A 16292-nucleotide genomic window follows, 5' to 3' on the forward strand; every position below is an offset into this window, starting at 1 on the left:
TTTGTGGCTGCTTGCACATGGCTAATTAAAAACAAATGATTAAAAAATCCAAGTTCAGTTTTTGACATTTTCAAATACTTATTTAGTTGAAAATTATATTTTATGGAGTGCTGGGAATGGATGATTCTCATTTTAATGGTTTCCTATGGGAAATAATGTTTTGGGACAAACACTTTTTGCCTTACACACTGTGTGGGAACCAATTAAGTGCGTAAGCCAAGGTCCCACTGTATGCTTAATTGCCGTCGGGGGCTAATTGAAAAAATGTTCGCAATACAAGTAGTAAGTGGATTGAATAAAATACACCATTGCGGCTCCACTGCTGGCGCATCAAATCGAACCTGCGACCTTTGCACTGTAGGAAGCGACGTCCTAATCAGTCACTCACAAAAATCGTTCATATTGACCCCCATTAGCATCTCTAGCAAGTCATATTACATAAAGGGTTGCTTACTATCATTAAAGAAGTGGGAATAGGCATTGTGGTTCAACCACGTTGGACACAACAGTAGTGGGGGGAGGGGGGCACGGTGGTGGTGGTCCGCTCTCCATTGCAGGCCCAGCAAATCAAGTTAACATGAGGCGCGTTGTGATCGGATGAGGTCAGTGGCATCCAGCCGACCTCGCACGTGATGGATGCACTTGAGCTGCCTGAATGCAATCTGTGTGCGTTGTGCAAATGGGATCGTCTCCACAACTCCCAATGCTCGCGTCACCCTCGCTGTATCGTGCCCACCTCGCCCGCTGATGTGGCAACCGGAGTGTTTGCGCTCTCAAGGCGCCCACTATTATTTTCTCATCGAGAGGCAGCGGCCATTGAATGATTTAAGTGTACCTGTCAAAAAGTGCTCGAAAACTCCTTTTATTTTTTAGTTAACCGTTGTCAGCGGTAATTAAAGGCAACAGCTGTCCGGCTGCTTTACCATTTTCTACGTTTAAGTATAGAAATGGCAAAGTGTCGATTTCGAGGCCTTCAAGGGGCCCGTTTCCTTTGGGACCCGAAGCCAGTGATGGATGGACGACCTCGCGTCACAAAAGCGGGTCAGGCGGTTCGCCACCAGGGGGCGCAGTTCCCCCTTTTATATTTAGACGTACGTATTAAAATGAAGTTTAAAACTCAGGAGTAAATCAGTACATCGTTTTAAAAAGTACTTTTCTACGATTCAATTTTACTACTACCTCATACCCAGTGGGCCCGACTATTAAAACGCCATTTTCATTGGCATTTGAGGCAAAAACGGCGAAGGAACTTCCGGCGAGTAACAAATGTGTTAAAACTCTCGCGATACTTGCGACAAATTCGCGGGTTCACTCAAGTTTGCCGGAACCAAGACTGCCCTTCGTAAAATGGCTTCTCCGATTCACTTTTATTACTTCTTCCTAACCAGTGGGCCTGACTATAAATACGTTATTTTAATTGGCATTTGAGGCAAAAACGTAAGCGTTCGATGGAACTTTGACTCGCAACAAATTTGTTGGAACCATCGCGATACTTGCGACAAATTCGCGGGTTCGCTCAAGTTTGCTCGAACGAAGACGGCGCCTCGTAAAATGGCCACTTTGATGGGACGAAGTGTTGGCAGTTACGCTCAGCTACGTGCGCACGCTTGTCTTTGAAATATATAGCGACACGTTAAACAGGCACCGTCGACGTGCGAGCGAGTATTAATGTCGTCTTTAAAAAACCGACAGCGACCTTCCCGGGAGGGGCCAAGGAGCTTTGTTTTCGGGGACTCATAGTACCACAATGCAATAGCAAAATGTCATCTCCTTGGCGACGGCTTTACTGCCGCTAAAGAAGGCGAAGAAGGAGGCTCGGCCCGGCCCGGTTGAAACAAGTCATTGTGGTGCGAGATGAGCGGGGGTGTGTAACTTAGGACGGCCCCAGCCGTCTATCTTCTCAGCAGAGAGGAGGGATTAGTTGATGAGCGCACATCCATCCGCACATCACCTCCTCGTCCGCCGCGTGGAAACTAAGTCACGCTTGAATCATGCCCCTCGTCATCGAAATTGGGCGAAATTCGGAGAATAAGCACTCGGGTTTCCAGGACTTGTCTGCCAACTAAGCACCGCCAGCAGCAGCACCTCCGCCGGCCACCACCCGCTTCCCTGCGCGGCACTCCGGGGAAAATGCGCCCTTCCCTCGGGCTCCTCCGCCGACCGCCTGCCCCCATTCGACACTCCTCGCATGTGCTCGACCTGTTGAAATGAGCACAGCCGAGAAATAGAACTTTATCCCCCCCCCCCATAAGTGGATACTTTTTTTTTATTTGTAGGTTGAACTAAACATCTAGTTGCTCCAATTCACCATGGGGAACGCAGGGAGCATGGACCAGCACACGGATCTCAGGGGCCACAATATGCCCCTAAAACTACCCATGCCGGATCCGGGGGAGCTGGAGGAAAGATTCGCGATAGTTTTGGTGAGTGCAAACGGACACGCAAAAGTTTTCAAATGTACGCTTGCTCTTTGTCACTTGGCCCTGCTAGTCCAACACGCCTGATATCTTTTGTTGCTGCCACAACATAGTCAAGATTCCCGTGTCACGTTTCTCCTGATTAGTGGCGTTTTCCCCAAACGTTTTCAGCCTCAAAACAGTCAGAAATTCAGCGGGTCTTGCCTTGACAAAAAAAAAAACAAATAAAGTAGTCAAAACGTGAATAAAAAGCTTCTTTTAGAACCCAACCAGAATTTGGAAACTGAATACATATTTCATGAAGTCTGGAAAAACGTCTTTACAGCTAAAATGACCTTTATTCGATTAAAGTGATGAACGGCATACCACTGAACAAAAATGCTTCTCTCTGCCGAGTATGCAACAAAAGGTGAAATATAACTGCACTGAAGTGAGCGATTCTTCCACATACCGCATGTGGAGAATCGTAGGACAAAGACATGAAGAAAAAAATAATAATTTTAGCTCATGATATCATGACAAAACTCGCCACTCCAAATATCTTTTCGAAAGGAAGATACCAATTGAGAGAGGCTTTGAGGCTAAGGTTGTGAGGTCAGTAGCTGGACCATCTGCCACTTTGTCCTAAACGCTGGCCAGAACATGCTGAGTATTGATCTTTCTGTCAAGGTTTTTTTTCTTGTTGTGCATGTCTAAAACCAAGCTCGACAATTTAACAATTAGTAGACTCTGTTAATATAATTGTCTTACACTGTATAATAACATAGATGAAAGCTAAAAAGCTGACTCTTCCTTGGAAGGAAATCTTGCTTTGTACAACCGATTTGCCCAATGCAACCTTGTTTTGTTTTTATCTACAGGGAGATTCATTTAACAATGAGCGTTTAAGACGGGATATTGCGTTGTGCTAATTTCTAAGTAGGTTAGGTTGTAAATTTACTTGGTAATAGAATAACAAACCGAAATGCAAGTAACTAAGCATCATCTGGTAACTCAGGGAAGATTGGATTGGATTGGATTTGCCTTTATTAATCTCACAGTGGAGAAATTTACATTTTACAGCAGCAAAGTTATGAAAGAAATGAAAGTAGAAAAGCAAAACACGGGACACACAGGAGCTTGAGGCCAAAATTGGCTTAGTTGTCCTTGCCGCAATTCTACGTTAAAAATAAATTCCCTCTCCGGCAATGTCACCTCAAAGCTGAAAACCATGACCTCGTTCAAAGACGTTCACATTTTGACCTTAAGTTTGTGAAGTTTGGGAAAAAGACCAAAAGAAACAATAGTTCCTCTTTAGTAGGATGAGTCATGTGACTTGGATGAACTGTGTACAGTGTTGTGAACTAAGTAGCAAAAAGTGTTTCTTTCTTTTCTCAGTAAAAATATGGGATTGAATAGGATTTTATAGATGATATTTCCGTATGTTCCCTTTTTGTAGCCGATAAAGATCCCCCGATGATGAAAAGTTTGCGGTTGAGCAGCTGCTCTGAAATTTGATCAGTGCTTCAAAAAATGGGTCAAACGTGACGCTCGCTCGCTCGCTTATTGTGCACTCAGAAACATGAAAAAGGAAGTCGAGGCGGCCACTTCAGAATCGCAATCAGAATTCCAAAAGCTTTAGTCGTACCGCAATGGGGAGAAATTTGCAGTCCACAACAGCAATTTTAAAGGGGGGGGTGAATCAGAATCAGAATCAGAATACCTTTATTCGTCCCGCAATGGGGAAATTTGCAGTCCACAGCAGCAATTGAAGAGGGATGGGGTTGGGGTGGGAGTGAAAGGATAGAAAACAAGATATTCTAAGCATAACAAAATAAAAATGTCAACTGTATACTGTGCAAATGTAGATGTGCAAAAACCGTTCTATAAACAAGACTGTACATAGTGCAGAATCAAGAGATGCATTTAGATATATTGCAACAACCCATATTTACAAGTGTCCAGTTTTTTTTTTTTTTTTTTTTTTTCTCCACATGTGATCATTGGGAATTGTGAAGCCTGACAGCAGTCGGTAGGAACGAGCGGCGGTACCTCTCCTTCTTGCAGCGCGGGTGTAATAGTCTCTGGCTAAAGGAGCTACCCAGAGCTGTCAGGATGGGCAGGAGGGGGTGGGAGGGGCTGTCCGTCATAGCTTTTAGTTTAGCTAGCGTCCGTCTGTTGCCCACCTCCTCTAGAGAGTCCAGCGAGCAGCCCACGACAGAACTGGCCCGCTTGACAAAGCGCTCCAGTCTTTTTCTGTCCCGGGTGGTGATGCTGCCTGACCAGCAGACAATGCCATAGTGGATGGCTGATGCCACCACAGAGTCATAGAAAGTCTTTAGGAGTGACCCCTGAACTCCAAAAGACCTCAGTTTCCTGAGGAGGAAGAGGCGACTCTGTCCCTTTTTGATTAGGGCATCCGTGTTTGTTGTCCAGTCCAGTTTATTGTTGAGAGTAACACCCAGGTACTTGTAGGAGGTCACCCTCTCAATGTCCGAACCCTGGATGTTCAATGGTGCAGGTGACGATTGTTTCCTGCAGAAATCCACCACCAGCTCCTTGGTTTTGCCGGTGTTGATCTGGAGGTGATTCTGCTGGCATGATAGAAGATAGAAGATATTCTAAGCATAGCAAAATGAAAATGTCAACTGTATACTGTAAATGTGCAAAACAGTTTCATAAAAACGGTACATAGTGCAAGTATTGCATCAACCCATATTTACAAGTGTCCAGTTTTTTACTTAAGGATCATATGATTGGAATGAAATTAATAACATTCTTGCTCCTTTTAGGGCTGATTTCAAATTAACTCATCCACTGCCAGAAAGGGTGCAAAAATGTGACTACTGCAGTGCCAGGGTTTTTGTCATTGTCACTCGAATTCCAGGACCCGCAGAATATTGAGTTTTAGGACTACATCAACATTCAAGACAGCGTTAGAAACCTTAGACTCTCTTCTTTCATAAGAGTTAATTCTTAAGAGTTATATGGGTCTCAAGTTATCTGATCTCGAAATGGCCGGCTGTACAAAATACAGTACGTACATATTGATTTATATCGCGCTTTAACAAGAGCTGAAGGTGTAACATAGCAAACCAAAGACTGGTGCTGCCCCCTTGTGGGAGGGAAAAACATTGCCAGAGGTCTGACCAGCGCTTTATCGGCCCCCCCCCTGGCAAGAAAAAAAAAAAAACCCGAACAAATTTTGGAATGGCACTCCACGTCACACTCTCCAATTCCCGAATAAATTTGAGAATGGCAGCGAATGAGTTCAACATACGCCTGTCGGAACGCGCGTGGCGCTGCCGGGCTAACGATTGCCCGTGTGATGCTTCTGGATGTCAGCATTCGAGTAATTGAGCGCCCTAATCGCAAGGTTTTAAGCCTTACTTAGTGTCATTGCAACCGCAATGGCGTGCCTGCGTTGCCCGTGTGATGACAATGTCGGTCGGCCTTTATCGCTGGGGATTGAAAGCTAAATGGATTCCTGATGAGCCACACGACTCATTCGTCAGCGCCGTAATGACAAACTTTGTACCGGAGACATGTCGTGATGAGTCACAGCTCGATGAAATGGACTCCAGATTACGTTTACTGATCTTCTCCGTCCGTCAGAATATCAGATAACCCCGCCCCCCCACCCAAGATGGTTTTGACGACTTTAGCATTTTTAGCTTTAATCCCTCAGATAGCCAAACGCAATCACTCAACTGTGTAATCAGTCTTTGGTCGGTATTAATCAAGTCATGTGTGCTTAGTGTGAATTTGACACCCATTTATTTTTCTTCGGTCCCCCCCCCCCCCCTTTAAATTCTGGAGTAAAAAAGTAGCATTGTTTACCTGGCTAATAGCTTTGATCAAGCGCTAATCCCTGTTTGACGGAAGGCAATCGCTGGGATTTAGTTCAAGAACGGGCATTTGTAAAGAGTGCCGGGCGCTTATCGAGCAATGAGCCCTTTTGGAAAACGAGTCAATGCTTCCACTTGAGATTGAAAGACAACGACGCTATTTACAGCCAATTTGGACAGTCTGCTGCTTTATTTGAAGAGAACAGAAAAGAATCGGCCTTTTCACGCTCCGCTTGTGTGAAATTTCTAAAAACATAATACAGCCTTGAAGAAGATGGCTGAAAATGTGCAAGCGCCTAGAACTACGAGTACTCCAATGAAAATATAGCTTGTTTTTTTTAGCATCTAGAATGTCAACCAAAAGTCCTCGACATCGTTTTGGCTTTGAGTAAGTGGCAGTTTCTCCTTCTCACACATTCTCAGTCATCCGCTGATCTTCTCCGCCATAGATAAGAAAGGCATGTTTGCAATCACGTGTCCTTGGTCATGTCATCTCAAGCCAAATAGTCATTGTTTAGAGAACAGGAGGGGCTAGAAAGGATCTCGGCTCGGAGGGCCAAGCTTTTACGCGGGTGTCTTGCTAGCTCGGCACGATTTGCTTCTCCATGTTGGTTTGTTTGCTATCGTCTTGCTAGCGGGGCACGATTAGCTTCTCCAAGTTGATTTGTTTGCTTTTGTCTTGCTAGCTAGGCAAGACAAACTGGTCCTGCTTTTCAAAATAAGAGCCCAAAAAGATGCTTGTTGGTAATATACAGTAGCCCACCTTCACTTGGATTCTTTTGTAGTTGGTACTGGGAAACAAACAATGGGAAAGTACTAGCATTTTGCGTCTTTTCCCTAGCTGCTTTAGTTTTGGTGGTTTACTCTTAGCTTGCTAGGACCGACGCTCCGTTCCTACAACTTCCAACCGAGGACTGGTGCATCAAGGCCCCCGGTTGTCTTCCAAGACTTTTATTGATTATAGATGTCATTGATTTGACGCCGTTATTAATCACGGTTGCCGTGGCCAGTCATTGGAAGTGAATGTAAAAAAAAAACTTGACTTTAGTGTTCCTGGTTCGGTACCCAGGAAATGATTGGCGTTGACTTGCTTGCTTTTCCATGTTGACTCTTCTTTACAATGGCTATTCTGTCAGCAATGCAAGCGAACGCTAGCATTCTTTATTTGGCCCAGAATCCAACACAGATCCTGGCGCCGGATCCAAAAGCGGCTTGCCTGCGAGAGGCCACCCGCATACCCGCTCGGGGATGATGGCGGGTCACGTGGGAAGCCAGCTAGCAATTAGCCATGAAACCAAATGCTCGGGGAGCGACGTGGTCGGGGCTGCCAGCGCTGGGATCTCTCTGCAGTGGGTTTGTTGGGGGGGTGATCAAGTGCCACTCGCATCCCCACGGCGGACCCCGAAGGCATCTTGTGTGACTGCCAGCGACTCAGTAGATTATGTAAGAGCGGCTTTCTCTGGCCCCTCTCTCTATTGTTCTTCGCAGGTCAGCGAGAGGCTGTTTTCTTCTCACTCCGCTGCTTGGGTGGCACACCGCCGAGCAAGCGCCATCAACGCCCAATGATTTGGACCGGGTCGGGATTTGACGCATTCGTTGCGGCGCGTATCCCAACGACGCGTCGACGGCAACCTCAATGTCGGCTCTTTTGAAATGTTTTGCCTTGTTAGACAATTTTAAAACTTGCACGGCAATTAGAATGCCAGCGCTTTGTGTTCATTCGTTGACACCCACGTCACTCACCACATACATATACGTACATACAGTATACGTATGTGTAAGCTCTCAGTCGTACAGGAGTGGTCCATCGATGAAAAGGTTTCTTCAGCCGTCATCTGGACTTCTTTGAAGGTGTCGGTAGCGATGCTGATGAAGCGTTTCGGATTATTAATTTGTTTTTGTATTATGCATTTATTTCATGAATTAATTGTTTAATTTCTTTATTTACCTATCTTATTTCTTTATTTTTCCATTTATTTATTTGGCTTTTTTTAATTTATGTATTAAATTTTTAGAAAAAAAAAGTGTTTTTAGCAGGCTGAGGACATCAGAGTCAAAGCCGTCGTTCGTCTCCCCCAGTCCATTCATCACTGTCACGATGGTGTACGAGCTCTACGATGGCAGCTGTCAGGGGTCAGAGGTCAAATTATGAGGGGCCAAAGTGTCTCCTCAGGCGCTTTTGTTGTGACCTTTCTCGAATTTGTTGACGTTTACATGCGCTGCGTTGGGAGAAAAAGTTCTGATGTCACGCTGACCAGTCGGCGGCGTGTTTTGGCGCCGGTCCAAGCTTGATCTTGTGACCGTGTCGTATTGGTCAACTGCAGGATGTGTTCACTTTAGGTGGAATCATCGTGAGGCATTTGGAAGCCAATTTGGAGTTGTGCTTCCGACGCCGTTTGTGCTCTTTTCTGAGGAAGCGTTTGTGACCTGCGTCGCTTGACAGACTTTTTTATTCTTTCCGGATTGTCATTTCAGGCAAAAGAGATGGGGGGGTGGGGGCTAACCCCCACGCTTTGCCAGATTTAACATCTTCAAATGTACTTTTTTTAACCCAGTGTTTGATACAGACCCCATCCTGGCTCCAGACAATACAAGGGTCTGTTGTTTCAGGCCTGACTGTACCCCAGGACTCCAGCCCCTGACGGGAGACCTGGAAACCAATCCGCCGCTCATGACAGAGTGGAGATTAAAGGATGAGATTCCAGTAAACCCACTCCCCCTACCCCTCCCCCTCACCCCCCATGACCGGACTAAGGCAACGCAACTAACATTAATTACATTCAATACAAAACCAAGCTTATTTTTAGCGTTAAATGTACAGGTTACGTGATTAGTTTATTTTTACAAGCTGAGAAATAGGACAAATAGTTATTTTTCAAAGTACCTGGATATACTTTGTAGAGGACACCATCGTCCTTGGTACCGCAATGAAATTCGTCAAAAAGTTAGTCAAGAAGTTGAAGTGCCTCTTAGACAAGATACAGAAGAATTGAGAGGGAAGGGAAAAAAATGTCGCTAAACATTTTCGCACGATCACAGTTGAATTGTTTGATTTAGTTTCAGATGGACGGTGTTGCGTCGAAGCAGCGCCGGTTAGCTTTAGCTCCAAATGTTTCATTTCGACTTGAACCAAGCGCAATAAAGATCATTCAGTTCCTGGCTTTCAACAGAGCTTTACAAAAGTTGCCCTTTATTATTACCTTGTTGCATATGTTGGGCTAGTGTGATTAATTGAAGACCCGGATTAAAGGATTTGCGGCCGAATACTTAACTGTGCTGCTCAATTAGCCCTCCCATCCCCCGCCCCTCTTTGATCTCATCATACGTCTTAATAACCACCGTTTCGATTTCTTCGCGTAGCAATTATGCCACTTTGTTTCTTTTTTGAAGTCCCAACAGTTATTTTGGTGTTACTACAAAAGAATTTTGGGTTATTTGTTCCCCTTTTATTCATATTCTCGGTATGCCGCGGTAAGAACACTGAGTCCATCGCGGTCCGCACACTTTTGCAAGCAAACATCTGGCCTGAGCAGACCTCCTCTGCGGTCGTGTAACACTTGTTTTATTTGGACAACTCCCCTGCTGCCCCGAACCAATCTTCATAACGTTTTCGCCGTTTTAGGGAAAGGCAACCACGCTTTTTTGGATCCAGACGGAACATTTGTTCAGTTGCGTTGTTGACGCCGTATTGTTGTTGGGGTTTGCTCGATCGAGTAACGAGACCATCTGTTTTTCATATTCGATTTGAGTCAACCCACACACAGCTGACGCAAAAATGTGTACAAGAATGTGCATTTTGAGTCAAAAAGTAGTGAAACGGGTCCAGTTAGCAAGCGTGCATGACATATACAAAACCGAGGACCAAGGAAGAAACCGTAACACGGCAACAAATTATACCCATTTCATTGAGAAGAGCTTTCAAAACTCTCAAGGACACTTTACAGTCACAAAGTCACTTTTCAAATCGCTTTGAGGGCAAGTCTAGACTCATTGGCACCCACGTCACTCACCGAGCCAGGCCGTGCCTTTTAAAGCCACACACGCTCAAAAGTGGCCGATATTGCAAGAGATTTTTCATGCGAATTATCCAATTGATCAATGGGACAATACTCAAGTCTTAATCTATTTGAGAGTTGCTACCTAAGGTTCACAGTACCTCAGTTTCTCCATGGCGTTAGTGTGTACGATACTTCAGCTAAAAGTGCTTAGTTGTTGAGGACGTTCTGGTTATTTGCTGCCAGAAACGATGCTATAATGAAATGACACTTCCATATTGTGAACCCAAATACTATCTTAAAATCCAAAGTGAAGAATCCAATTTGCCATGAAATTGCAGCTAAAGTCCCAATCGTCACACTTTGAATGGAATGTCATTGGAATGCGCTCACCCGTTCCCTCGTAAAACATTCCAGGCAACAGCTTGACAAATACAAACAGGGGCGTCCAGATGAAGGCCCAAAATGGGGTAGAGGGGGATGGGGAGGGCCTTCCCGGGGATTACAAATATAATCTGAGAACAGACGGGGGACACCTGTGGCCGGGCAGACCTGGAAGGATTAGAGTGGCATCCTGTGATAATGAACGGGGGGCGGTGGGCGGCGTCAGGGGGGGACGCCATGCTTGCAGCACGTGCCTCGACGCTCCGCTGCTCCTTTCACTCCGCTCAAATTTCCGTCTGCCCATTTGAACGCCGTTTTGTCACAATCCGGTGTCGTCTATCCAAGTTTGTTAGCTTCCAATGACACGCCGGTGATTCATTTCCGCCGTGGTGGCTGATTTGAAAACATTTCAAAGGATTCTGTTGTTACACACGGCGGATTTTCAGACGCTTTCTTGTTGTGGCACGGTGCGTCGCGTAAAATGATGAAGCAATCCTGGAATTACTCGGGACGAGCGGGACAAGAACACGCCCCACCCATTATAATAATAATACATTTCATTTATAAGCGCCTTTCAAAACTCTCAAGGTCACTTTACAGTCACAAGATACATATTGACGCCCTTTGAAACGCTTTATTAAACGTCCGCTAACCAAATAAAACGTAACAAGCGCGTTCGTAAATTAGCTGCACGGACCCAACTGATGTACAGTCAAATGCGCAAACTGGCTAATGGGTTAGCTACTTAACACCTAGTCAGTGCTATCCTCTCAAAATAACAAAACTAGCACCTGACTGACTTCTTGAGACGGCAAAGTATGTTACAGCTTGAGTTTTAACACACAACGTTTTCCTCTCAGAAGTTGAAAATGGCTGTCAACCAACTTGCTTTGTGCTCGCGGTACTTTTGAGAACGAAAGAAGTCTTGTCATGTGGGCTGTTTTCATTTTAGCTCCTCCAACCAGCTGTGTTGCTTAGGTTGTGCCCTGAAGACCTCCCGGCAGATGGTGGCTGATTGGTGGGAATTAAACCAGCTGCCTATTTTTGGTCTTTTTATGACTTTGGCGTTAAAAAAATTGAGATCCACGGATGCTAATTGGTTGAGTTTGTACTTTAAGTCTTCAAGCTCGAGGCAAGATAAAAAGTGATACTTGTGGTTACTGTGTGCCGAACGTCCGCCTGCTGTTTATGACATTAAAGCCCTCGTTCGTCTATGATGAGGCCGTTGGGTTGGAGCAACGACGGTGACCATCTTAAGGGGCCCAGCTGCAGCCTGGCCTGACGCTGACGGTCAGACTAAGGTCCAATAACCTCAGCAGCTGTGCCCGTTTTTGCAGCACTTTCGTGTCAGAATACTTGTGAATATTGCAAGAATAGTGGTGCCAAAAGTAGAGTCAGACAGTGAATAAATGAAGACTTGCAAGTGACTTTAGGGGTTGGTGCGTCTTTCTTCACTTGCCACAGAAAGTCATTAGCCATATGCACTTCTTGCTCGCCGAATGCTTCTTCCCGATTTCAGTGCGACATGGGAAGAGAGCTACTGGACTGTGCTCCAATGACATCAGATTATAAAACCAGACCAATCATATCCATTTTTTTTTTGGCGATGTCGTATGAGACTCTGAGTGGCTGACACTCGCGACACGCTTTTCATGAGTGAAAGTGTAAAACTTTCTTGCCAAAGTCTCTAATGATAGAGTATCTCATCTGACATTGTTTTTGGTGTATTCGCCTTAGCGACCAGACAACTGTAGAATACAAACACAAACGACAACTCATTGCAACGGCACACAGAAGTCTCACTCATTTCTTGGGGGGGTGGGCAAATAAACAAAAAATTATATACATGTGAGTATTGTCAGATTTTCTGTCTAAATGTCTACCTACCATTTTATGTTCAAGTACTGGTTGCGTAAAATGGTTTTAACGCAGTGATGCTAGTTTTCTTCGCCTGTCTATGATAGTTTGTATGTTGAGCTAGCAGACATTTTACGAGGCCGTTCTTGATTTTTTTTTCAAATTCAATAAAATGGTGGAAGCCGACTTTTAGAAGGACCAAGGTGAGGTCAGTCGACTTGGATGTCACCACTTAGCCTTAAACCTAGCAAAAGTTTTTACTCACAAATCAAAAGGAAAATATGGGCTGCCCGACTGTATAGACGGTGTGTACTTCATTCTTCAACCGAATAACGGGTAATTGGACCAAAATGAGCCAAATCAGTGACTCGAAAGAGGAAGTAATAACATTTAGAAGCAATTTTGCTCTAAATGCGATCGTCAAGCTTCTCCTCAAATTCACAAGCATGCGCTACAGATGTGGGCTGCTTGCCAACAAAGTCTGCCGGTGTGCCCCTTTGTCATCATGCATTTGTATTTTATTTTTGTATTTTTTTGCTGTATGCAGGGACTGTCTGATGTTTTGGGGGGTCACTGCACTGCAGTTACGCTAGCTGCACAGGGGCAAGGTGATCATTTCAAAGCGTAGTATCGGTCAGGTGCATGTGTGCGGTTGTATTATGGGGACTGACTTGAACTCAGCTTTCTTGGGTCGAGCAGTCCTCACAGCTGCCCGGACGATTACAAGCAGCCGCTTTGGTTGGCGAGTATGTTCAATTTTGCGAGAGGATGTAGCAAACAAACACTTTCAAGGTTTTACTTACTCACTTAGGAACCCTTAAAAATTTTTTTTGGGGGGAGGGGTACAGCTTTCATACCATGGGATATTTTTGGGGCTCCATGAGTCATGCGCAAACGTGTCTAGTCATAACAGCTCCACCCTCATCCACCACCCTAAACCCATAACATTTCTCCTGACGTTATCAGTTGACCGAATGAATTCCCCGAATCTGTTGACTCATGTCGTCACTTTGCAAAAATGTCACCTCTCCCAAGTTTTTTCACTGATGGTCGCTCGCACACGCTCAGGATGGCGTTTAGCGGTTGCGGACATAAGGTAACTTGACCTCCAGGATGTGGAGCGCCTGTCACAGCTCGTTAGTGCTTGGACGGCGAGAAGGCGGCTGGTCTGCGTCAGTTTTTGCTTGACTTGGACCTTCACCAAGCAGGAAGACCGACCGCAGCTGAGCGCACACGCAACGACTTAAGTGTGCTCAAGGTGTGAGGTTAAAATTTCTCAAACTCCCTTTTAGTCCCATATTTGCTGACTCAGGCTTTTTTTGATATGGTCTTTGTCTACGCCATCTTTTCTCCGAAGCGTAACACAGATGATGCCTATGAAACAAAAGCTTGTGAGGTGGCTAACCCCCTGCCCTACTTCGGATATGTTGGCATTACTCCGAATCAAAGTGATAAGTCGAGGTTCACATCCTACTCTTGATCTTTTAAAAACTGCGCTGCTCTCAAACTCAACACTGCCATCTACGGGATCCGTTAATATGTCGCCCAATGTCGGTGGCAGTAAATTTCTATTCTTATTGCCGAATACGAAACATCCACATCAGTGAAATAGTAAATATGTCGCGGGACATGAAGCTTGGAAGTAGGTAAAGATATCCTGCCACTTAGCCTGATTCACGCCATTGTTTCCGGCGGCAATCTGTAGCCTGGCAGCATCTGCTGAATACTAATTACATTTGCCAATCATTCCTGGAGGGGGGGCGGGGGGGATTGGAGTGAACTGAACCCTTTCTTTGTACGGCACTTTGCTGTTATTTTCAGTCCTTTCGCCTCGTCAACCAGATTCGGTTGCATGAATCTGCTCTTTTGTATATTAGACGCTATAAGCAGTCACAGGGATATTTACAACATAGCAACAACTGTCCAGTGGTGTGTTCGAAATGCACTATTTCCATGATTGGATTAAATGTCCTCGCAGGCCATACAGTAATATACAACATGTACAAATGAAATCTTTGAAGAACTCCAAAGCCAGCTGGAGACTGGTCAACACTCGTTCAGCACCGGACTCTGCATTACTCATTCATGAAAATAGACTTGATGGGAGTGTATTCATCATCTATCTTCCTCTTTCCATACCCAGGGAGCGCACTGTTGGAAAATCCGTGGAGTATAAAATGGAGAGTCGACGATGCGATCGGGGACGGGCAGGAAACATTTTTGAAGAGGAAAAACCTAACCACTGAGATTCAATTGTTTTGATTGCTTCTTGACTCTTTGCCTCAGACTTAATTAGCAAGAACAGAGGGCAGATGTAATTTATAACAGGGAATTTGGAGTTTTCGAACCGCATTCAAGATTTGACCCCCCCCCCCCCCCCACCAACCCCTCAAATCTGACCAAAATTGTACCCGCCGACTAAGAAAGCGTGCGATCGCGATAGTAACAGTAACGGTGTGCCAGCAGTATGACGCTAGCATTAGCAATGTCAACAAGTTAAATGCCCAACCTGACCAAAAAAGGTAACATTAAAATGTGACTACTTCTTAAAGATCTCAATGTACACCACACATTATCTCCAGAGTACAATTTCTGTCGTTTTCATAGGGAGTGGCAAATCACACTTAAGCTTCAAAATACCCCCAAAAAATTGGCGCTCCAACATAGAGCAGATGTTGACGACGGGAAGTAAAATAAAACCCTCGGATGAGATTTGACGTTATTTTTCAGACGTGGACGGACGACCAACACATGGCTCGGATTATTTTCTTCCTCCATTCACGAGGCGATCATAAAATAGCGAACCCACATTAACTGCCGTCAGGCAATGAAGACCCTATTTTGAAGTTAGCACTTTGGTTGCTAAGGATGTTCATACAGTCGATCCGAGGTCCGACCAACACATTTGGCGTCCACCGTATTTCCTGAGCTCCGCGTCGCTGCGACATAATTGGATGGATTGTTTCTTACCAGCAATAAGCGTGTTTACATGGACGTTATTTCTCTCCTTCAGAGCTCGATGAATCTTCCGCCGGACAAAGCGCGCCTCTTGCGGCAGTACGACAACGAGAAGAAGTGGGAGCTCATCTGCGATCAGGTGGGTGACGTCAACATCACCGGCCACCAGATTGGATTTGGATCATTCCCTCCTCCAACCCAATTCAAATGATCAGGTTTCTGCTGAGCTTTCTGATGAGCCCATCATTTGATTCAGACGAGGGAAATGTTTGAAATAAGCCTGGCCCTCGAGCAACGGAATTGCCCGCCCTTGGAGTAGGCAATACACACTGATCATTGTTGTTTCTGGCATTTCAAAAATGTCAACGTTCCACTGACGTGCGCTAGGCCCGGCTAGGAAATCTGCTTCGAGATCTGTTTGCGTGATCAGTCATGTTAGCGTCCATTTTAGTCTAGGCAAACTGTCTGGAAATCAGTTTCCGAGTCTTTGCCACAGTGGCCTGGCATCAAGTGGCTTCAGCGTTGGCATTGGTTAGCCGGCCTGTTTTACGGTCCACGCCGTCAATCCTGTGACATTTCACCTCAAAAATAAGCGCGAAGGTGAATATCCCGATTCCAAAATGTGACTTCAAATGTGTACAAGGAAACACAAAAAAGTCAACCAATGCCAATAATGATTTGGAATCCCGTTGATCTGAATTAGCGCTAATCGTTTGCTATTCTCAGCGTCTACGTAAATTAGAAGTGGCGGCTTAACCTCGTCCATCTTATCTAGCGGGAGAGATGAGAGGAGCGTCTTTGGGAATGAGCGTGCTTTCTAAATCGTTGTTGTTGCTACTTGCCAATATCGAATG

General features: G+C 45.2%; 1 protein-coding gene across 8 annotated transcripts in view; it reads left to right on the forward strand.

The window, feature by feature from the left end:
- Nucleotides 1–1322: 1322 nt before the first annotated feature.
- The window catches only part of fmnl2a (formin like 2a), a 47365-nt gene continuing 32395 nt past the window's right edge, over nt 1323–16292 (forward strand). For 4 of the 8 annotated variants that reach the window (XM_089002225.1, XM_089002227.1, XM_089002228.1 and 1 more), the window contains exons 1-2: nt 1325–2423; nt 15494–15577. In XM_089002225.1, the coding sequence (XP_088858351.1) occupies nt 2310–2423; nt 15494–15577 (198 nt within the window). In that variant the 5' untranslated portion in view covers nt 1325–2309. Of the gene's footprint in view, nt 2424–15493; nt 15578–16292 lie in introns of all 8 variants that reach the window. The other 4 variants (XM_089002226.1, XM_089002229.1, XM_089002230.1 and 1 more) reach the window with 3 other exon arrangements.

Source organism: Hippocampus bargibanti, linkage group LG08, assembly GCF_051943395.1.
Source record: "Hippocampus bargibanti isolate YZ-2025 linkage group LG08, ASM5194339v1, whole genome shotgun sequence".
NCBI classification, from domain to species: domain Eukaryota; kingdom Metazoa; phylum Chordata; class Actinopteri; order Syngnathiformes; family Syngnathidae; genus Hippocampus; species Hippocampus bargibanti.